Source organism: Branchiostoma lanceolatum, chromosome 2 (genome assembly GCF_035083965.1).
Source record: "Branchiostoma lanceolatum isolate klBraLanc5 chromosome 2, klBraLanc5.hap2, whole genome shotgun sequence".
NCBI lineage: Eukaryota > Metazoa > Chordata > Leptocardii > Amphioxiformes > Branchiostomatidae > Branchiostoma > Branchiostoma lanceolatum.
In genome coordinates this window covers 14,679,139-14,701,435 of record NC_089723.1, presented here as the reverse complement: position 1 = coordinate 14,701,435, position 22,297 = coordinate 14,679,139, and the positions used below count along the sequence as shown (strand labels likewise).

Sequence of the window (22,297 nt, the reverse complement as noted above, 5' to 3'; positions counted from 1 at the left end):
GGATGTACCTTCTGATTTGTATGACTTTTTTGCCTGAATGTTGTAAACTAGCGCGACAGCGAACTTGACACTGGATTGGGCCGGAAAGTACGAGAATGACGTCATCGGGGCCTTTTTTCATTGAAAAACGTCTCCTACTTGACGAAGAAGCCACTATCAAACGTAAATATGCAATATTCCAGTGCCCCAGTGTTAGGGCGATGCAAAAAAGCAATATTTGGGTAAATACTACGTCATCGATGTTCAGCATACCCACTTTGAAGTCTGTATGGCCGTGTTCGAGGGGGGGGGGGCATGGGGAGGGGGGCAAATCAGCTAATTATATGACATCGTATAATCATATCAAAAGTCTCGAAATCATAATTTTTTCGCTACGGTTGGGTCGGGGGACACACTCTCATGGGGAAAATGCAATTTGTTGGCTTTCTTTGCTGCTATTTTTTCCAGTAGATCTCCTTTAAAGGGGGCACCCCCTAGTTTATTTTGGGTCTCAATTCGAGTTTGCATACCCCTAAGTCTAGCGACCGTCTCTTCCAGGAAATACTTCTGAGCCAAAACAACTGGGAATGGGAATGAAGGCTTTCCCTCTAGCTACAAGAAAACCCGAGTTTCGGTTTCTTCAACCTTTGTAATTTTAGTAAATATAAGAGGGAAAAAGTATTTTTCCGTCAAAAATGAGGCGCAAAATTTGGCATTTTCCCGTGGAACTAAATACATCACAAAATTTTTTGACACGGAGATGACTGTTAGTGTCAGAAAGAGAAAACTCCAAGGTATAATCAAGCCCATTATAAAGAAAATCCTACCACTGTGATTTTCACAATAACCCGACGCGCGAGGTAATGCAACACGGCCAAAAGAACGCAACAAAGGTCAATCTGGGTCAAAGAGGCAGTTTACCTTCAACGCGTATGGATATCCGGAAGTAAGGCTCGGATCGAAACGCAATTTCCACCCAAAACACACCAATTCATACGCTTTTCGGCCATGTTAGTATCTAATGTCAGTTCGAAGCACATTTTGAGAAATGTGAACTCAAACCCAGACCCTCGAAACCCTTTCGTCCCTTTTTTGTCGCGGACTACCATGGACCACTGTCGCGGAAGAACTGGTGCGTGCACCGTTATAAACTTTTCTAAAACGTTGACCACGCCGTTCAATTTAACAGGGAGTCCTTTATAGCTTATCCACAGATTTAAGAAAAACGTTCGTCATGGCACATGCCGGCTCTACCTCTACAAGCATACAAAAATAAGGGTCAACTTCCCAACTTTTACCCCACACATCTACTGCTCCGCACTCGATTCTGGACTCAAGGGTGGCAGCAATGTACTGACCGAAACCAACAGCCATAACTAGGAAAAATACCGGTATAGCGGTAACACTCCTTTATCATATCAACCCTTGAAAACACAGCTGGGAAAATCATACATATCAACCCTTCTGATCCCAAACCTAACACTTGTCCTTGACTTATCTCTAGTTTTCACACTAACTCTCTCCAAGTCAAGGTGTCGGTGAATTTTCCCCGCTCTAAATCTAAGAGTCTGGGAAACTCAGGTGCCGTAAAGCGGTCCAGAATCTGGCCGAGGTCACCTTTTCCACTGTTGGCACCGGGCTGTACGGGGCGGGAGCAATCCCCTCCAGACTACCCCATACATAGATAGTCTTCTTTTGGGCGGTCCTAGCGTTCAAACTGAAAATTGCCGCTCCCTAGCCGGCATACTAACTACAAATGTCTTAGTATAGTTGCGCCTAATTTCTGAAGGTTAACAACGAAACACGGTAGGAACGCTCCCACACGAACAAAAGAGGGGGGTGCTCCCGCTCGCTTCCCGGGCCATCAGATTGGATGGCGAGGTACCCTTAGTTGGGCCTACGCACGGTCCGCGAGAGGAAGAAAAATGGGCAGGAAACAAACCGACTATAATTTAGCGACTAAATTGTTCTTGGTGCTATTATATCAGCCGCATCGATACTCAAATACTACACCCCAGTTACCTCTACTTCATAAACATCTGCCTCAACCGATTACCATTCTGCACCCCGTCACGAGGTCATCATTAATTTACATAATCAAAGGGCTGAGGACACTTGAATTCATTGTCCCCCATCATTTCCCATACCCTAAGTGTACGTCGCTCCCTCAACCACTGAGCCACAGAAAAAAAGGAGATAAACGAATGTGCAAACAAACCTTTAACCCTATCTAGACCGGGCTTTTTTGAGACTTCTTGGACCGGGGGGGGGCTCTTTCGACCCCCCCTTCATAACTTCCGAACGGTATGCTCTATCATCACCAAATTTGCAGGGAGTGATGTTCACGTGAAGTTTCATAATTCTTATAATTTTGGTGACGTTATGACGTAATCTGACGTTATTATGACGTCATCGATGTGATTTTATTGGCTAAATAGGGAATTCCCATAATATCTAAAAGTATTAGACAAAATAATGCGTATTATTGATTTAAAGGTATGCCAAGACATTTGACGTCAGTGGTGACTAAGTTGACGTCAAATTGACGTCGAAGAATGACGTCATGTGTTGTTAGCGACCCCCTGGGATCCGCCATCTTGGATCGGCCATTTTGAATTTTTTTTAAATACATTTTTTCCATGTATGACCCCAAATAACAATCAAAATAGACTAAAAACATTAATCTAAATGTTTCTGGTTAAGAAAATTCCAGGTTGTGACGAATTTAAAGGCAAAAAAGCCTGTTTATACCAAAAATGAAGATCTTGTCCGCCATCTTGGAGTTTGAGCGATGACGTCATCAAATTAGCATAATTTATGAGTATTGAATCATGACAGTTACATTAAATCACATATGATGTTATACATGTAGTAAACTAGTGTGATTGAGCAATAAAACATTGGAAACAACTATGTTTAAATCGAAATTAGTGAAATTTGCATAAAATGCCTCTTCAGAAACCCGTTGCCATGGCAACATGAAAAATGATAAACTTATACTTTTATCATAATATTGTTGCCAACTAAATTTTAGGAAAAGTCACCAAGTTTGGTTGTCCTACCATACGTCGTTTGGCAGTTATACGATGTCAAAGTTGGCGCGGGCACTTTTAGCCCCCCCCCCCGGTCTAGATAGGGTTAATAATACTCAAAAGTCACAGTCCGGTCCGATCTAATTCCACTCACAATACAGCACTTACCTATTCTCTTCAAATGTTATTCGGTCACCATACAGAAACTTTACTTTACTCTCTCCACGTGTTAATCCATACAGTATTAACAGTTCTCTTTTCTAGTGTTCTTCAATCACAACAATACAGTACTTGCTTTTCTCTCTCTGTGAGTTACTCAATCACCGCGCAGCACGTTGCGCTTCTCTTCCAACTCAATCACAAACCATAGTTTTTTTTTCCTCTCTGGGCGTTAGGGCAGCTTTAACAAGTGCCCAAAATCATTACAGAGAAACATGTCCTCGATCCCCTTCTGGCATGGTTCCTCCGCCGCCGCCGCCCTACCGGCCTCGGCACGTCGCCTCCCATCCCCGTTGGTGGCGGCGGAGGTTGGTAAGGACTGACCAAAAACTCTGGCGAGCAGAGTAAGCCTCTTGACAAGTCTTGCAAGGGAACACTGCAAATCAGCCCTTCGATCTTCACTGCCTCATCATTTCCGGATCTTATCCTAGAACGTACAATACATTCCCCTGGCTGGTATACTTACTTTTCGCCGCCCCAGGCTATCAAAGAGGACTGGTCCATGGTCATCGTTGCCACTGACCCAACAGCCCTAGGCTGGCCAACTTCACATTTCACACCAGTACTCTGCTAGCCCAGCACTTGGTCATCCTAGCATCCGTCCGCCCAGCTCCGGACTGGCCCACTTTCTGTTTCCCCGCAGTCCCAGGCTATCAAGCAGGAGCGGCCCCTGGCCGTTAGACCCAAACTGCAGCCCCGGGCTAACCTACTTACCCTTCTGTAGCCCCCGGCTACTCTGCTGGACCGGCCCCTGGCCGTCCACGCCTCAGGCCGCCCAGCGCCTGGCTACCGTACCTTCCTGTTCTCGGCAGCCTCAGGCTAACCAACAGGAGAGGCCCCTGGCCGTCTTGTCCCAGACCACAGCCCCAGGCTGGCATACCTACCTCTATAGTCCCAAGCTACTGACTGAACCAGCATTCCGTTCCCACATCTTTCAGCCCCTGACTGGCGTACCTCTCCTGAAGCTAGCAGATTAGTCCGTGTGTAGGTCGTCCTCGTCCAGGCCAATTCAACTTCCAGATGGCGTCGCCCCTGTACTTTGGCTACTACAAAACACAAGAATATTGACGCCCTTTGAAAAAGAATAAAGGCTGCACATCTCTCCCCGCCCAAGGAAAACATTACGACGGTAACTACACGCGGATGGATCACATACAAACAAAAAATTAAGGCTCGGCCTGGTCTTTCATTACTCGCTTGCAAGAAAAACGAAAACAAACAAACACCCAAACGAACAACCACCACAACGTCCGAGCATCCCACCTGCAAAAAACAAACAAATTTAAAACTGCGCAACCGAAAACCCCCCTGGCAACCAACTAACTACCAAGACATTACAAGGGGCTCTGGCAACTAACCCCGCAAAATGATACTCTACCTGCCGGTGAACCATGGCAGCAGCGGAGGGGGGAACGCCTGCCGCAGCATCCGTCTCCGATGAACTCGAGCCCGCACCAGACCCCGCCGTGCCAGTCGTCTGCGCCAATCTGCCGCCGGAAAAACTGAGCGGATACCGCCGTTAAAGCCTGAGCTTGCGTTGTGGAGCTGGACATACCTCCCGAGACACCTAGCTTCCAGAGAAACAAACACACCTGCATGACATGGAACTCACACCGATAAATTCCGCACAAGGAAATACCTTCAGCGACCAGCTACACCAACACAAAAACCCCTGCAAGTAGCCATTTCATACACCCGACGACTTTACCTCTAAATTTACGTCCCTCATGAAGCACCCATTTTAACCCCAGGAGGCCTGGATACATACATAATAATCCGTGGCCCTAGTCATGAGCGTCACATTTCTTCCAAAAAACAAAATGGCTGAACGGGACGACATACGAACCTTTTAGCTTCTTGCATTTCTGGGAACTCTTGTCCCCCGAGTCTCCATCCTGGAGACTCCTCACACTGCAAGCCGGAGTGGTCATGGCTAAAACGAAACGCCCGAGGCTGGAACTGGCACGTACGTGGAAAATCGCCTTACCAAACAGCAGCCCACAGCTCGACGTCCTTCCCCGAAGACGGTTCGCCGCAGAAGAGGCTGATAGATGGTGATGACGTCATTTTCATGTTCTCTCGCGAGAATAGTGATCTCGCGAGATTTCATGTATTATGACGTCAGTGGGAATATATTAGGGCCCTGTCACATTTGTGCGTATATTCAAGTGCACAATTGCGCATTAACATTGTTTTGGTTTAAGTAAGGTTTGGGGAAAAATATGTTTTCTACTTTGACTTAGTGATCGAGCCTAAGAAATCACTTATTCGGCTGTAAACTTAAACTAAACCGAAAACATGTTAATACGCAATACTTGCAAATTTTCAAGCGTCGAAGCTTCTCACTTTGGGATCCTTAACCATGTAAATCCCTATAGGCAAAATACTGTGGTCTGCAACCTGAAGTATCGACACATTGAAGACAAAATTGCATGGATCATTCTGAAACATATAATATGTAAAATGGGTATCAAAACCAGACATTTCACAAAATATGATTCACTGTATATCAAGTTATGTTCCACATACTTGTTATTGTGTTCTCTGTCGACCAGTTAAAAGTGTACAAAAATAGTTGATAAAATGTACGATGCAGTATTGTCAGCTTACAGTAAGATCAACTGTAATGTATGAGTCCAGTACATTTCGTATGGCAAGGTATGGCAAGATTACTTCCAAGCATCCGTAAAAGCTGTTGCTTCAAAGTACTCTGTTCTTTGTCTTTGAACATATTGTCTACTGTACATACGCATACTGCCTGCATGTAGTTTTACGTATACAGATATTTGTGTTTAATCAACACGTCATCATATACATTTGAGTTACGTGGATTTATGTCTATACAAAAATGACATCGTTTTTTTCTCAATGAGGCCAGCTCATTGTTTTTCCTGTAAAATCAGTAGTTTGTCAAAGATATTTTCGATCCACATATGCATGGTATGATCATTTTAACGCACTTTCAAATAAAATGCAAAAACCATACATCTTCCAATTTTCGTCATATTCAATTACATACTAATTTGATAAATTAAAGGTAAAAATGTGAACTGCCCTAGCAGTCTTCGTTCTAAAACTATTCAAACTTCCTCTTCTTCGCTATCTTCAAACAGAAGTCTTCTCCGATCCCCTATCCGGCGTCTGCACGGGGTCGTCTGGTCTTTATTCTGTATAGGGGTAACACAAATATTAGTTGGAATGGTATTTACAACATCAACCAATTCAGAGCAAACATGTATCATGTTTTGATCTTGTACAATTCTTCTGCAACGCAATACATTTTGATTTACACAAAAGATTTACTCTAAAAAAAGACATTTTGATATGAATAAGAAATAGATAAATAAATATTTTAGAAGACCCTTCTTAATTACTTATAAAGATTTTACCAAAGAAACGACTTTTACCGTCTATTTTCTTACAGAATTAACAAAATAGAAAAACTAGAAGAAATAAGATTTACAGGCTACAGAACATGATAGAGACCTTATCAAAGACAACAGAATACGGTACAGACCTTCCTGAATACATCATCGCCCATGTGCATCACCACACCCCTGAAGTCTGCTATTCCTCTGTACATGAATTAAGAGAAAAAATAAAGTAGAGGTAAGGCATCACCTTAAGAATAAAATTCCTAAGAACACCCAATAGTATCTGCACTAATATCTCCATGGAGCTGCCAATAGTGCAGACCTTTCTTAGAACACCCTTTCTGAGGGTATAAAGTAGAAGATATATGACTGGGTTACATTTCTCAAAAATCCCCTTGATAAAAAAACAATTTTAAACATAAAAAATTCCAAACTGTAATTAATAATGCTAATAATAACAACAATAATAACTGGAGTTCCACGACCTCATATATTCGCCAAATAATATGAATTGTACCGACAGATGCAAGTACCAAACTCCCGCCATTTACCAATATGGCATTACATAGCCATTTTTCTAAACAATAATTAAATTCTAGTCTTTAGTTGCTTAGATATATATATCAATGTTCCGATCTTTCTCAGTGGCTTGATATGCCCCAGGTCTGAAAGTACTCTCATGGAATGTCAATGACAGTTAGACATCCAGGTAATAAGATACGCAATAAAACTGGATGGATTTTCGAAACGTAGTGAAGTAGTATAACTCTATCAAATATTAGACCCTGTTTTGCATAATTAGCATCTTACTTTTTTAACTTGGCTTGGCTATGTCAATTATCAGATTCTGCTATTTTAAAATGCCCTACATGAATATAAAAAGTCCTGTCATTTACGGGCATAGTGTTATTATCTTACTATAATCTCAGCAATAATTCAAATGAGGTCATTTGAATAATTGATATTTCGATTATAATCGATGATTACTAGCCTCTTTTTCTCAGTGAAGGATGACACAGTTTTCAAATGTGATTTGTTTTTATTTGTTTTTTCGGCTGTAGATAAGTACAGCCAGGGCTACCAAAGGCTAAAGCTATTACAAAGGGTTAGCCCTGGTAACTGAACAATATGCAGACCTTGAAACAAGCTTTCACAAAGACTAGAATACGACTAAAATGCATAAAAACGGGCACAAATATAGAACTCAGCGCATTTTAAAACATTTCAACAATCATGCATATTAGGTCTTGTTTGGCATAATTACCATGTTACATCAATCGTAAGATCTTCATACCAAACATAACAGATACATTTTAGCCCTGTTTTTTCAATTGCCCAGCTAGTAAGCTAGCTGTTGACCTAGATTCAGGACGCCAGCTGTTGACCTAGATTCTGGACGCCAGGTGTGTACTAACACATGCCGCGTACTATGGTGCGGCAGTCCTATATATGCCAATTATTACGTAAAGTAGGCCATGATCTGCATAATGAGCGTATCATAATGCAGATCATCACTTAAGGAACATATATACCAAATACAAGATTAATCCATCAGCCCCTGCTTGAGTTATCCTCCTCAAAAGTTACAAACAAATAGGCTCACTGCAGTTTAAGGCAAGCCGCAAGGGGGCCCAAACTTACATCACTTACTCTCTGCCCCAAGATCTATCATAACCTTAGTACCTGCAATAAATTCGACCACAAACTTTAAGCGGATTAGTAAACTTTCTTCATTTATTATGCAAATTAGTTCCTGATTTTCATGATATGTATCTAATTATGTAAAACATTACCCAAGCTATTTGCATACCAAAATTCATGACGATCTGTCAACCTCTTCTGTAGTTATTAGCCTCCAAAGGTTTCAACAAAAACGCCAACTGCAGGTCAAAACAAGCCGCTAGAGGGGCCAAACTTACACCACCTGTTCCAGACCCTATGTATTGGTGAAAAATCATGAACCTGGCACTTCCAGAAAATTTGACCAAAAAATGTAGACCTCAGCTGCAGTACCTAATTATCAGCTAGGAGGCCCATTATCGAACTTGACCTTCCTCTTTAACACTCATACCTACCAACTGAATATCATGCACAGCCGTCAACAGCACCTCGAGTTATGCTGGCGACATACAAATTCACACACATATAAAGCGCGCTGTAGTACCGACAGAAAATGCCAGGGAAACCATTTTTGAACTTGACCTCCACTTCCACAACATCTACACATCTGCAAAAAATCTGAAGATCCATCTACGTTTCCGTCCCTTTTTTTGCCTACATACAAACACACAAAAATGCAAAGTCTGCTGCAGTACTGTTGAAAAACGCCAGGTAAACCATTTTTGAACTTGACCTTCCTTTGCACAACAACTACACACCTACCAAAAATCATATAGATTCATTGAAGCTTTCTTAAGATATGCTCCCGACATACATAAAGACCCACCCAACAGATTTTTCAACCGAAACATAATCTTCTCCGAGTACAAGTACTCGGCGAAGATAATAACTTTATTGCAAATTCATGCCCAGAGGCTAATTGCAAGAATACAATAAATTAGATAATGATAAGTACAGTAATGAAATGAACACAAAATAAAATTAAGACAACTACATCTACTTCTAATCTAAACAGTAAATGCACCTGTTGAGAATGTTGTTCTGGTCAGTCAGAGAGCTCAGCGAGCTCCTCAAGGCCTCATTTTCCTGTTTTAACGCAGCAATCTTGTAGCCTGCTGCTTTCTGGGCCTTCTGGGCCCTCTCCAATTTACTATAAAAACAAAACAAAAAGATGTCAGTATAGGTATACCGGTTAAGTCCAATAATTACTTCGACAGAATCAAAATAAAAATAACATTGGCAAATTTAAGGTTAATAGAATACTAGAGACATTGTTATATGATTATGGAGAATGTATTTAGGTTTATCTAACATACAAATGATACATAACATACAAATGATACAACTTCCAATATTGGCTTGTGCAATACTGTAACAGTAATGACAAAAAGCGTTTTTTTTTGGCTTTTGTAATACACCAATCCATACCACAGTGATTAACGCACGATGCCCCCTCAACTTATTTTACACGTTAATATTCTAATGTCATTTTTTGAAGCAATACATAAGCATCAGAAAGAGATTGTTTTTACCTATTTAGCCTGTCATTTTCATCCAGGAACGTTTCCCTGGCACGGAGGTATTGCTCGATTGCCTTATTGCTGGAGTCCAGACGTGCTTGTAACTGCTCTTTATCCTCCAACATTCTGCGGAAGCATCAAAGCGACTTTGCTTTAAATATCAATATCAATGTAAGACCTTGCCATATCAATATTAATGTTAGACCTTGCCATATTGTGAACTAACGTTCAAAAAGTCTGTGTGCAGCTGCATTATAGTGCTTTAAAAGGGTTAGATCAAGCACCGTTTTTAATGCAAATGTTCATAAATGTTAAATTTTACAGTTGCATGTATGATTGCAGAAATACATTGAATACATTGAGCTGTGCCCTCGTTGGGGCTGAATATTCAGAGAAGGTAAAAAGAGCCGACGTTCTTACAATGCAATGTTAATTCAACATTATCCACTTATTAGTCTCATCAGCTAATCCAGTATAAATATGGCCAAAAAATAAAGATTTTAGTGACATCAGTGTAGAATCCCAAGATCACACGCTGTTATTAGAAATATTTCAAAATGATACTTTAGTTTAAAAATAGCTGCAGAATCTGGCCACATATCGATTAGATGCAAACTAGATCTACAGCCAAAGAAACATTCTAGAACCCATTCCTTTTCCTCGGTAATAGTGCCAGCTTTTAAGAGTTGTAAAAAACACTTTTTTCTTACTTAGCCTGTTCCTTGTTTTCCATAGTTAGCTTCTGAACCTTTGTCTCTAGGATCTCTTTCTCCAGTGCAGCTATCTGGAGGTCTGCAAGCTCCCTGTGTTGACAAATTAGTTACTTTTAGGTCAATGAACTTTCGCGGGAAAAGGTTTCGGAATAGATCCAAATCGTAAAGAAATAACATAATAGAAGCATTCATATAGTTTTACTAGCTTTGCGTCTATAGATAAACTTGAAACAGATAGACATACGAATATGATAAAAAAAGTAGAATGTAATTTCCATCAACATTTCCGCTGGGTTACATAAATCCACCACTCACTTAGCTGATGTGCTTCTGTCCATTGTCAGTTCTTCAGACCCAGCTGAAGAGGTATCTTCAGTGTTATCTGTCATGCTGCTATGGTCCGTGTCTTCTCGCAACTTCTCTAGTGTCACCAGAACCTTGCTGTAAGCCATTTTTGCGGCATCAATTTTCCTGCAATAATAGATTAGCAGTTTACCTTTCAAGTCACGATCAAAGACACATTGCAGAAGAATTCATTGATTAAGCTCAATTGAATTGACCAAATTGTCTAGGTTATAGTAACTGTTATCTGCAATGTAAGATGTATATTGTCTGTAATACGAAGTTACATATACTGATGTTAAAGTGTTGATTTTTTTAAACATTTAAACAACACACACACACACACACACACACACACACACACACACACACACACACACACACACACACACTTACTTTGCTTGTTTCTTGTTGACCAGGGTAAGTCTCTTCACAGTTATCTCCAGGGTCTCCTTTTCCAGTGCAACCTTCTTGTTGTCTTCCACCTCCCTGTGTGAAAGACGCAGAGTTCAATTCATGCGGAGAAACACAGAGTAACATAAATTTAAAAAGTTCTGCACTGAATGTGAACACACAGACATACACATAGCTGGTTTGTTACGCCGCTGGGCGGTTATACTGATTGTACAGATACACACGCACACACACACACACACGCACATGCACACGCACACATACACACACAGAGGCAGAGAGAGAGAGTGTGTTTCAATCAAATAAAGAACAGAAATTAAAAATAGTTCTGCACTGAATGTGAACACACACAAACGTACACACACACATTTGAAGGATTGGCTTACTATTTTCACAATTAAAAACAGCTACATGTATGAGACGAGTGTAAAACATCTAGACAGAAAATAGTGCATTGTAATCACCTGGTGAGGTTGTTGTTCCTGTCGGAGAGAAAGCTAACTGAATGCTCCAGCGCCGCATTTTCCTTTCTCAAAGCATCAATTTTGTTGCTGCATGCACCTCGACACGTTTCCAGTTTCCTGCAATAGCAAAAGACGTCTAGTTGAAAAAAGAACATGGTGATTTCGAAAGATTAAGCAATCCAAGTTAGAAATAATTATTCTAAAATTTTGAAGAAAAAAAAAACCAAGAACATTGTCTTATAATCACTGAATCTAAGACAGATACAAGTCAAGTTCACAGCTGATTGATTTCATTAGTGTAATCTTGATGAACATGATTAGAACCGTTCTTACCCCAGCTCTTCTCTCAACATGTCCCGTATCTCCGTCTTGCTCCCTGTTATACGATCTTCCCTGACCGACTTTGACTCCTCTAGTGCTCTGAACGAAATAGAATAAAACATTGGCACCGGGAACAGGTGGAAGAATTTTCTTGAAAAGTTTAAAAGAAAATGCATGCAATATACTTGGCATGAATGCCGCAAATTACCTTTTGACTGGCCACTAGTCACGTATCAAAAAGACAGCGTTTAACTTTTAAGAGAATCCTCATAGATTTTAAAACTATCAAATAGCTTTGCATCTTAAATTCATAGAAGAGTCTGATGTGGTTTCATTTTAAATAACATTATCTACCTTTCAGACACCAAAGATCATGTTTACTGACATATATATGTACTGAATTAACTTTGATATCAATAGATAGGTTGCAAGGGAATGCATACTTTCTAAGCCTTGCATTTTCTTCTTTTTCCTGATGAATTCCAGACTCAAGAGACTCCTGTAGTTTTTCAAAACCTTCTGCCGCACTCTTTGCCTCCTTTAATTCCCTTTAACAAGAATAAAAAAGTAAACAGGAAATAAGTGTGGATATCATAAGCACAATCCACAGTACTCTGAAAAGATACTTAATTTGCTAAAGATAATTAAAACCTATCATTTCAAGAAATATCAAGCGCATGCGCAGGTTATGTTTAAAGCCAAAATCATATTCTGAAAAATGGTTCACTCTGAACATAATCATTTCGTTATTACTTATTACCTCAAATCATACATACAGTGCACAACCTACTTTGCCAGACTTGCCCTTTCCTGTTCATGGCGAACTGTGGACTGAAGGGCCTGAGCGGATTCTTCTGATGCCCTCTTTATCTTTTCTAGCTCCCTACATCAAGTCCATTGAAATTAAAAAAAAAGAGCTTTAGAATTGATGAAAATCATGGAGTGAATTCAGCATAGAATGCACCGTAAGATAGCTTGAGCAGCGGAATCAAAATTAGAATCAGGGGCACACAAACGTACCTTTTCAGCTTTGCATTTTCGTCCTCTTTTAGTTCAACTTCGGCCTGAAGAGATTCTTTTTCTTTTCTCAGTCCTTCTGAGGCCTTCTTTGCCTCCTCCAGTTTCCTGGTACGGAGAAAAAGCACACAATGCTTCAAAGTCTGATTTCAATCATAAAACGTAGTCATCAAGTCTAGTAAAATCCTTAATGTTTGTTCGATGGCTTGTTCGGGTAGTTGAAAAATTTACAAATACGACTTTACAAAACATTCAGACGGTGATTTTTTCACACAAAAGAAGTTAAACTAAAAAAAAAAAACATGGAACAGAAATACTGGTATCTTCCAAACTACGGATTCATTTGTACATTTTACAAAATAGACTTTTTATGATTATTTTTTTAAACAAAGCACACACCTGTTTATTCTTAAAAGGAACAGGTATCTTTCACATGTCTTTATATTAGTTGATACTTTTATCAAAGGCTCTTCAGTAAAGACATATCATTCAATTGAATACATACCTTTTCAAGCTTGCATTTGCCTGTTGCTCACGTTGAACTGTGGCCTGCAGAGCCTCACTTATTTTTGCAAATCCTTCTGAAGCTGTCTTTGTCTCTTTTAGCTCTCTACAACAAGCAGAAAATATGTTGTGTTATTAGTTAACCCAGGTAGAAGAAGGGCTCCATGGCTAGATAACTCTCGGTCTTGTCGGCATCATACTTGCATAAAAAATTGTTTCAACGTCAGTAATTACATTAAGAATGACAAGTTAATTGATTCCATTGTTTTTAAAGCAGATCCTTTCAAGGGCATGGTTGATCTATTTGATGATGATAAAATTGCAACTGTGACGTCCATAATATTTGTTTTGATACTCTAATCCTACCGAATATGTGCCATTTTGTGTGAAGTTGATTTGTATTGTTATAATAGCGTTATTTTGAAACTGATGTGAGTAAAGCATACTTCAGCCACAGGGCTGCAAAGTTTTACATGAATGATAAATTCATTCATTCATTCATTTATTGTATTTTTGCAAAGGGGGCTGTACGGGAATACAAGTTACATACTTTTTCAGCTTTTCGATTTTAGCTTGTTCCTGTTGTACATCAGCCTGGAGAGACGCCTTTACTTTCGCAAAGTCCTTGGCTGCAACTTTTGTCTTTTCCAGTTCCCTGGAAAATGCAGAAAACATGAATTCAACAGACTTAGACCAGAACTGATAGTTGCTATTTACACTAAGGTTTGCAGATGATTTGTAAAGAAAAATGTCAACTTTGCAATAAATATGCCACATGAAAGTTAGGACCGTTATTCAATAAAGGTTAGTTAGTTGTAGAAAAAATGCCTGGTTCATTCTAACGCAGCTAACACATCTTCATCTTTCAGTAAATAAATGTAGGACTAAAAATAAAAACAATTGTTTTAACGCAGTGGTTCTATTAAAAAAAATCAGATCTACAGATTAAGGTTAACCCCTATTTAGAGTAACAATGCTCACATATACATTAAAACTCAAATTGAAAACTAAATTATAAAGGAAAAGTTATACCTCGTCAGTCGTGCGTTTTCATCTTGTTCGTGTTCGACCGTGGCTTCAAATAACTCCTTAACTTCCGCAAATCTTTCCGATGCCTTCTTTGTCTCTTCTATCTCCCTATAACAAGATTAAACATAAAGGGAAGTGCTCAAGGTGTAAACAAACCTATTGCAATGGATGACTAAAACTCCTTTGTGCTTTTGATATCCCCAAATCAGATATCTTTTACTTTCGCTGATGCAATAATTTCCATGAACCTATCTTGAATCGTTTTCTTTCGGAAAATTTAAAAAAAAAATACTAGAGGATTGTATTTCATATTTCATAATTGAGAAACAATGTTTTGAGATCAGAGATAACATTTGGACGAGCAGTAAAGTTTTTTTCATAATTTTAGGTACAAGTCATTTATAATACATTATTGGTAAACTGAGCAGGCATATGTCTTATTTTGCATGCATGCTATACAACAAATATCAAAACAACTTATTGTAAGGAAATACATACCTTTTCAGTTTCGCATTTTCCTCTTGTTCTTGTTGAACTTCGGCCTCCAGGAACATTTTTGTTGACTCGAACTCATCTTCTGCCATCTTCATCTCTCCCAGATCTCTGCAAAATGTAATGAAATGTTTCGAAATCAAAAGAAGATCCTCGGTTTTCAGAGCAATTGAAACGTTATGTATGTGCCTTGCATGTGTCCAAAGCTATTGGATTGGAAAGGTCTGTTTTGCACCCTGTGGAAGAAGAGACAGAAACTGCACTACCGACACAAAAATGGCCAAAAGTTATTCACTGTTGTTATGTGGGTGAAGGGATAACAATAGTTACAGTAACTATACAAAAGGAAGGGGCGACATTTTTCCTTAACTATGATCATGTCCCTACTGAAACATAGACATATTTAGCATCTTATGTCAAAACAACACATGAAACGTAGAAGTTCATGAAATATTTCCTTACCGTTCATTCTTGTCAGTTGACTTTTTCAGTTTCGCCTTGAGCTCTTGGAGTTCACACTTCAGGGCAGTGGTAAGGCTGTAGGTGACAAACGTTTGGATTCCAGTGTAAAATATTTTTTATAAAAAATCAAACTAAGTGGATACATAAACAGAGATACCAATTAGCATGTAGTGTGTGACCCTTGCAATGTACTATAAGATGTACACTTTACAATCAATGAGGTGTGTCTTCCTTATGTAACGACTCTATTTGTGAATTGAAGAAATTTGTGAGAACAGTCCAGTTCAGTTAAATGCAACAACATGATTTAGAAAGGCAATTGACACGCAGAAGTCTAATTCAACTGCTGACATTTGTGATATACTCACTTTCCCAACTTCTTCTCATTGGCTGACAAGACTGACTTGGAGCTGTACAAGAAAAAAAAGAAAATATGAAAATGATAACCTTCCACTACTTCTACTTATTGACTAAGTCAGCTTGAATTCAGTATGCCCTCTCTCTTCCATGGTTAACTAATTAACAATACTTATAAGGATAACATATCATTGTAGTCGCAATATCTGGCAACAACTAGAAAAGACTATTTGGACTAAAGTTTTTCTGAAAGTTACACACGACATTTAAGAACAACCAACAGCGAGATTTTAGCAGCACATTGTGCACATCGTAATAAAACTTTAAAATCAAACATTTATCAAACAATCTCATTTAACATGGGCTTGTTAACTTAAAGGGTAAGGCATTTCTAAACAAGAGACATGAAGTTTTAAGGACTTACCGAATAAGGTACATGTTTTCATCGCTCAGTTGTTTCTTTTCATCCATCTGTTGTTCGTTTTCATCGTACAGTTGTTTGTTTTCAGCGTACAGTTCTTTGTTTTCATCGATCAGGTCAGACTTCTGTTTGTTCAGCCGTTTGATTTCTTTCGACTGAATGACAATGTGCCTGCAACATGAATGATTTGCATGATATTATTCCCAGACTATATTTCTACTTTTTCTCGTTCATAAATACCCATAAATAACACTCTCATCATCATCTTGTCACGTACGAACATCACCCTCCTCCTCCAGTCTTCCATTGCTCTTGGCAGTTCTTCTAGTGTTTAACACTCTTGAGTAACATTTTAACATCCACTCTCATAAATATGTATCCACAATTATAATGTATCCACAATCAAAATATACTGGTGAAATGGATTACAAGATTAAAGTGGAAAGCTAAGAATGGACTGAAATGATGAAAAACTGACTAAAAGTGAAAACGGTTTTCAGTCAACTTACAATTCCTTTACTTCAATTTGAGCCCTTTGTGAACTCAGCTGTTTCTTCATCTGCTTCTTCACGTCATCTGTGTCGTCGTCTTCATCATCAGAAGAACTGTTAGAAGAAGACGTTGTTTAAGGTTATTTCAATACCTCTTTTTTTAGGAAAGCTTCCAGTTTTACCAACATGACTTAAATTAAGGAGGATTACCCTCATGACATCACAAATGGTAGAAACGTGAAAACTAAAATAAAAAATAGAATTTTTAAGGTGTCAACTTTACCTGTTTTCCCACAGAGGTGGATATCCAGGTGGAGGTGTCCAGGTGATCTTTTCTTCCTCTTCCCTTTTTCTCTCCCCTACCTCTTGGTCTCCACCCTCTCCCTCTTCTTGGTCACCATCCTCTCTCTCTCCCTCCTCTTTCACATCCTCTTCTCTCTCTCCCTCCTCTTTCACATCCTCTTCTCTCTTTCCCTCCTCTTTCCCATCCTCTTCTCTCTTTCCCTCCTCTTTTACATCCTCCCCTTTCTCCCTCTCTTCTTTCACATCCTCTTCTTTCTCCCTCTTCTCTTTCACCACCTGTGTGGTCGCCTTATCTTCCAGCTCATTTTTCTCTTTCTCATCCTCATCGTCACTGTCCCACACCCAATCACTGGAGTAAATAATCAGAAAAAATGATTGAATCTTAAGACATAAGAGAAATAAGGAGACTGAGAAATTAGGTTAAAACAGTTTTACAGCTTGCAGGGCTCAGAAATGTGATTGTTACAGTCGAACATCTTTTGTGAGAAATGTTGACTTATGTGGGGATTTTACTACTCCAATCCTTTCCTACATGAATATCTATATCTAAGTAGCTTTTAACATAAATGATTGAAAGCAAAATATATTAGAGGAAATGTATAAGAGGAAATATACACAACCCTAAAAATATACACAACACCAGAAAATGGTTTTGTTCCAATTTGACATATGATGATAATGATGATTTGTTCCATTGTTTTAAAGACAGTGCTATATTGACATTGTCTCTGGAAATGATAAACAACTGAATGCTACCTGATCTCGTCGTCCGACTCTTCATAGATTATGGGCATTCTGTAAGAAAATATCATTGTAAGACAAGTGTATGACAGTTGAGATCAGAAAAAAAATTCTATTCAACAACACTTCAACAAACACCCCTCCCTAGCACAAACTTATTCTACAGCAATATTAAACCATCACTTCAGTGTTAGTCTTTTACTTCTGACCTCGATTGGTTTTTGGCTTGCTCGTCATCACTATAGTCGTCAAAGTCGCTGAAACAGAAAAGTGAAAAAAATTCTCATTAACAATTTAATCAGAAAGCCCTGTGTGCTAGCACTCTAAGCCCCCCTCCCCCTAATTCACGGTTGTTGCAGCCTATATATTATTTCATTAACTCAATGTCAACGACTTGAATATTCCAACACTGTTACCTTTCAAAGGCCTTGACGTAGATGCTGTTCGTGTGATATCTTAACTCACACTGAAGCTCTAAAGCGCTCGGTTGCCACACGGATTTTTTTGTACCAAATACAGTATGTGAGTTACTTTTACCGAAATATTTGTACCGGAGAGCAGATATCTTATAAACAGGTTACTTCGTAGTAGGAATGACATCCGCTAATCTTGTATACTTTCAGGGCAATACAGTAGAAATTGAAATATGATATTTTACTATAGGAGGCATATATGTAGTAAAGATTAGTCGACTTGTAACACAGATCAAGTAAACGACACAACAACCACACGTTCGAGAAGGCATGTATTCTATATAACATTGGGCTGCTCCAAAAAAAAGTTGTGGAGGGGGGGTGGAAGAGGTACAAAATCGGGTTTTGTCCCTACCCTAGCTCCAATCCAGAAATTGGCCAAACCCCCCCTAGTTCCTAATCCAAAATGGCCCAACTGACCCTAGTTCCAGGTCAAAAACTGCTCAACCCCCCCTAGTTCCTAATCCAAAATTGCACAAACCCTCCCTGGTTCCTAATCCAGATGCTTGAACCCTACCCCCCTTCCAATCCAGCCTCTTCCACCCCCCCTTTTCAACTATTTTTTGGAACAGCCCATTGTAAAACGGGCTTGGAAATAGTTACAAAAAGAGGACAAATATCACTAACGAAACTGTTGTATAATCCAAATGTTTTCAATGAGAACCATGAACAACGTAAACAAGAAATATCTACCATGTACAACCCTTACTATACAATAACATGTGATTTTTCGCCTCAGTAAACACGCAAACACGTGTTTGTATATTTGTACTAAGTTGTAGAACATGATGAAATTTAGCGATTGAAACGCTCGCTAAATTTCGCTTTTTAATGACCACAACAATTTCAAAATGCCAAATCACACCACTGAAAGATCGGTTGTATCTTCAAATACAACTCAGTTGTTTACCAGGGAAGTTGAACAGAACAAAAGGCCAATAATTACCTTTGAAATGACGCCATCGCGTTATCGTGATCTGTGCTGTAAGGCAGCTGCGATCGATATGGCTTTGTTGTTATGGGTTACCGCGGCAACGGTATGATTGTTGTGTCATATTCGAACGCGCGGGAGGAATGATCTTTGTTTTTGTGTGTTCATTTTAACCTGCAAGTGAAATTCTTTATAGTTTTGTTTGAGAGCTAGATATGAAGACTGGCATACCTTCTCATATTTAGTGTAGAAACGCCAACAACAATCAGGATAGATGACACTAATCCCCAAAACTTATTCATTGAATAATTTTGACATGTGCCGAAGTGTGTTGTCATTCCTCCCGCTAAGCTACGATCAGTAAGTCTGAACCAAGCTATGCATGCATGTAGACGATTCCAACAACAAAACAGGTTTACTTGTGCTGTTTAGGAAATATAAAGCAAATTTGTTGACAGATATCACCATAGCTACAAGGAGATACATTAAGAAACATTACAAGTTCCCAGTCCTACATGTACAGTAACGTTATTCGATGCCGGGTGTCTTAAACGTAGCAGTCGAATGCATCGCTACAATATCGATGTTAACGTTACGTTTTTCCCCCTTTCTAAGAACTGACAATCCGATTTTAGTAACTAGCTTTCAACTAACACCCCAGTTTACTGGTAGTAAAATTGCCTAAATAACATTTTTCTAATAAGGATTTCTTTTATTCGTTCCAGCTAACTATAACGCTAACTTGAGCTATCATATGGTGGTTATTGTGACGTACTGCGAGTTGTTTTACAATGTGACATAGTCTTACTAACCTTGGATATTTCAGAACGGCGGTTCCGAAAAGTTACACCGCTCTTCTCACAATGAAATCAAGTGAACGTTTTAATGTCAGCAAGCTTGATTAACTGATAAAGTCTCCAAAAAATCATGAGCATTGATAAAACGCTACGAAAACATATTCCGATTTGCCAACAAATTCCCTAACGAAGTCAGCACAGGTCTGAAATCAATCACAACAAACGATAGAAATCCGATGACATATCAATTAGAAGAAATTACAGAGTTTGACGCATTGAGGCCCTGGTGGATAGCACACATGACATGTAGGGACGAAAATTCTTACAATCTAAAAGGTAACAGTACAAAGAGAAAAGCCAGGTATCTGCAACAACATGAAGCGAAAATCGCAATAAACAGTCGCCGTATACGTAGCACTCCTATTGTGTAAAGTGCTACACTAGCATATATTCTAAGCTAGAAGCTTCGGTAAACCGTCTAAATAATTTGACAAGCAAATTATGCTCATTGTAAACACGTGGTCTAGTTTCAAGCACAACCTTCGTAAGCCGTGGTCTACAAAATACGAGAACTTCCGTTTGTTTTCGGTTTAACTAATTTTCAAACGCACAACAACACCTCATCGGCTTATGTGCAAACTGTTAGCACAACTCAGTTGTTTTTCTGGTTTGTTTGACTGAATAAAAGATCACAAATTACCTTTGAAAGGACGCCATCGCGTTCTCGTGATCTCTGCTGAAAGGCAGCTGCGATCGATATGGGTTTGTTGCCATTTGTTATCGTGGCAACGGCGCGATTGTTTTGTCATATTCGAACGTGTGGGAGGAAAGACCCTGGTATGTCATTGGCTATTTTCTCAACGATATATGTTTGCATGTATCTATTTTGAAAATCACACAGAAGAAATATAGCACTTTATTGAATGTTCTTCAGAAATACGTATCGAAAAACTAAAAGCTAAGATATCTTTTTTGGCTTCAAGAATCCCTTTGAGGCTTTTTTTAGTCCCGTTATCATTCCTCCCAGTAATAAAACACAAGCTGTGATCCAACCAGATGGAATGTAGCACATTTTGTTGACAGGAACTGATTTTACAATTTGTTGCTAACGTTAGATCATCATGACCCGGCTCATACACGTTGGCCAATTTAGGGATTCTGCGTACAATGCAAGGTCGCCGATATCATGGTTTTCCTGTGTCGAAACTAAGAACTAACAGCGGTAAAAATAACGATACGTAAAAAGGTTTGTCATACATCAAAGATGACTCAACGAAATCACGGCCTCTTCAGTCTCTGTAAAGAAATTTTGTTTTGTTGTTTCCATCGTCGTCAACTATCGCTGTAGTTTGTCCTGTCTATCCCCTAATAAGCAGAAGACGCTTGAATGGTCATTGATGATGCGCATTTCATGTCAGAGAAACGAACCTTACCTGGGATTGACAAGCAGAATGTAGGTGTGAACTAGGCAAAACTGCGCCTGTCTGGCCACTTGAGGACACAAGCTAGTCAGTCATGGGAACCAAGTAGGGTATCATTCAAGTTACCAAAACATTCCTCCGAGCAGTGTGTGTGTGTTTATGTGCGTTTTGTCATTCTTGCAGCATTTTGAAGTTCAGTAAATGTGGCCAACATCAGACATAAACCATGTATATAAGGGCCTCGGTACTCAGGTACTCACCACCACCCAGCTGCAGGGTTGACTCAATGCGCCTCTTGTCCAGAGGTGTCCTACCTGGGGCTTGAACCCCAGTCCTTCTGGTCCAAGTAATTTGAACCAGATGTGGTGAGAGACAGAAGCGCATATTATGGAGAGTGATTGATAGTACATGCTTATCCCCCCTGCAAATTTTATCATACACCATACGGTTTAGAGTTATGAGGGGGGGGGGGCGAATGAGTCCAGTCTAGATAGGGTTAAAATCATTTGGTGGTACAGGACTAGTACGTGTCTAGTGTGCTGATACATGTTATAACTGGTCATGAAAAAAAATGAGTATACATGTTGATATTATGCGGGCCACAAAGGTTTGATATTGCAGTGTTGTAAGATGAAAGTGGTAATGAAATGGTACAGTCAATATATAAGGATAGAATAAATCTTTATTCCATATCATACACATCTTGAAAGACATAATACATGTGACTTTTCCGTACCTAGCGGTGGTGTAATGTTAGCCTCCGTTGCAGTCCTTCCCACAGCGATTTTTTCAACTTTTTTTTTTGGGGGGGGGGGCGTATCTGCTTGCGCCCCTGTATCTGCTTGGGATCCCGTAACCGC

At 39.4% G+C, this 22,297-nt stretch overlaps 1 protein-coding gene and 1 long non-coding RNA gene across 4 annotated transcripts; both read right to left on the bottom strand.

Moving 5' to 3' along the window:
- Nucleotides 1–4,203: 4,203 nt before the first annotated feature.
- LOC136427549 (uncharacterized) lies at nucleotides 4,204–5,364 on the bottom strand. The gene is made up of 2 exons (XR_010754467.1): nucleotides 4,609–5,364; nucleotides 4,204–4,276 (listed from the first exon to the last, which is right to left on the bottom strand). It is a non-coding gene; the product is annotated as an uncharacterized lncRNA (long non-coding RNA).
- Nucleotides 5,365–5,667: 303 nt separating this feature from the next.
- On the bottom strand, nucleotides 5,668–20,788 carry LOC136427548 (flagellar attachment zone protein 1-like). 3 transcript variants are annotated; one of them, XM_066416504.1, is made up of 23 exons: nucleotides 20,717–20,788; nucleotides 18,025–18,072; nucleotides 17,831–17,869; nucleotides 17,055–17,423; nucleotides 16,790–16,885; nucleotides 16,284–16,451; nucleotides 15,871–15,912; nucleotides 15,503–15,577; nucleotides 15,047–15,151; nucleotides 14,552–14,656; nucleotides 14,070–14,174; nucleotides 13,521–13,625; nucleotides 13,019–13,123; nucleotides 12,789–12,881; nucleotides 12,011–12,097; nucleotides 11,678–11,794; nucleotides 11,196–11,288; nucleotides 10,773–10,928; nucleotides 10,455–10,547; nucleotides 9,757–9,870; nucleotides 9,249–9,374; nucleotides 6,748–6,805; nucleotides 5,668–6,397 (listed from the first exon to the last, which is right to left on the bottom strand). In XM_066416504.1, the coding sequence occupies exons 1-23, from the start codon at nucleotides 20,731–20,733 to the stop codon at nucleotides 6,311–6,313; spliced, it is 2,403 nt and encodes an 800-aa protein (XP_066272601.1). In that variant the 5' UTR covers nucleotides 20,734–20,788; the 3' UTR covers nucleotides 5,668–6,310. The 3 variants fall into 3 exon arrangements, with proteins under 3 accessions (XP_066272601.1, XP_066272603.1, XP_066272604.1); XM_066416506.1 differs by lacking the exon at nucleotides 20,717–20,788 and adding an exon at nucleotides 19,235–19,789; XM_066416507.1 differs by lacking the exon at nucleotides 12,789–12,881 and having other exon boundaries at nucleotides 20,717–20,787.
- Between the last annotated feature and the right edge of the window lie 1,509 nt (nucleotides 20,789–22,297).

What these genes read in the sequence shown, in the direction of transcription:
- LOC136427548 (XM_066416504.1), bottom strand. An exon ending in TCAACTGACAAGAATGAACG is followed by an intron (nt 15,152 to 15,502) that starts GTAAGGAAATAT and finishes TACATTTTGCAG; the next exon opens with AGATCTGGGAGAGATGAAGA. An exon ending in GAAAATGCGAAACTGAAAAG is followed by an intron (nt 14,657 to 15,046) that starts GTATGTATTTCC and finishes ATCTTGTTATAG; the next exon opens with GGAGATAGAAGAGACAAAGA.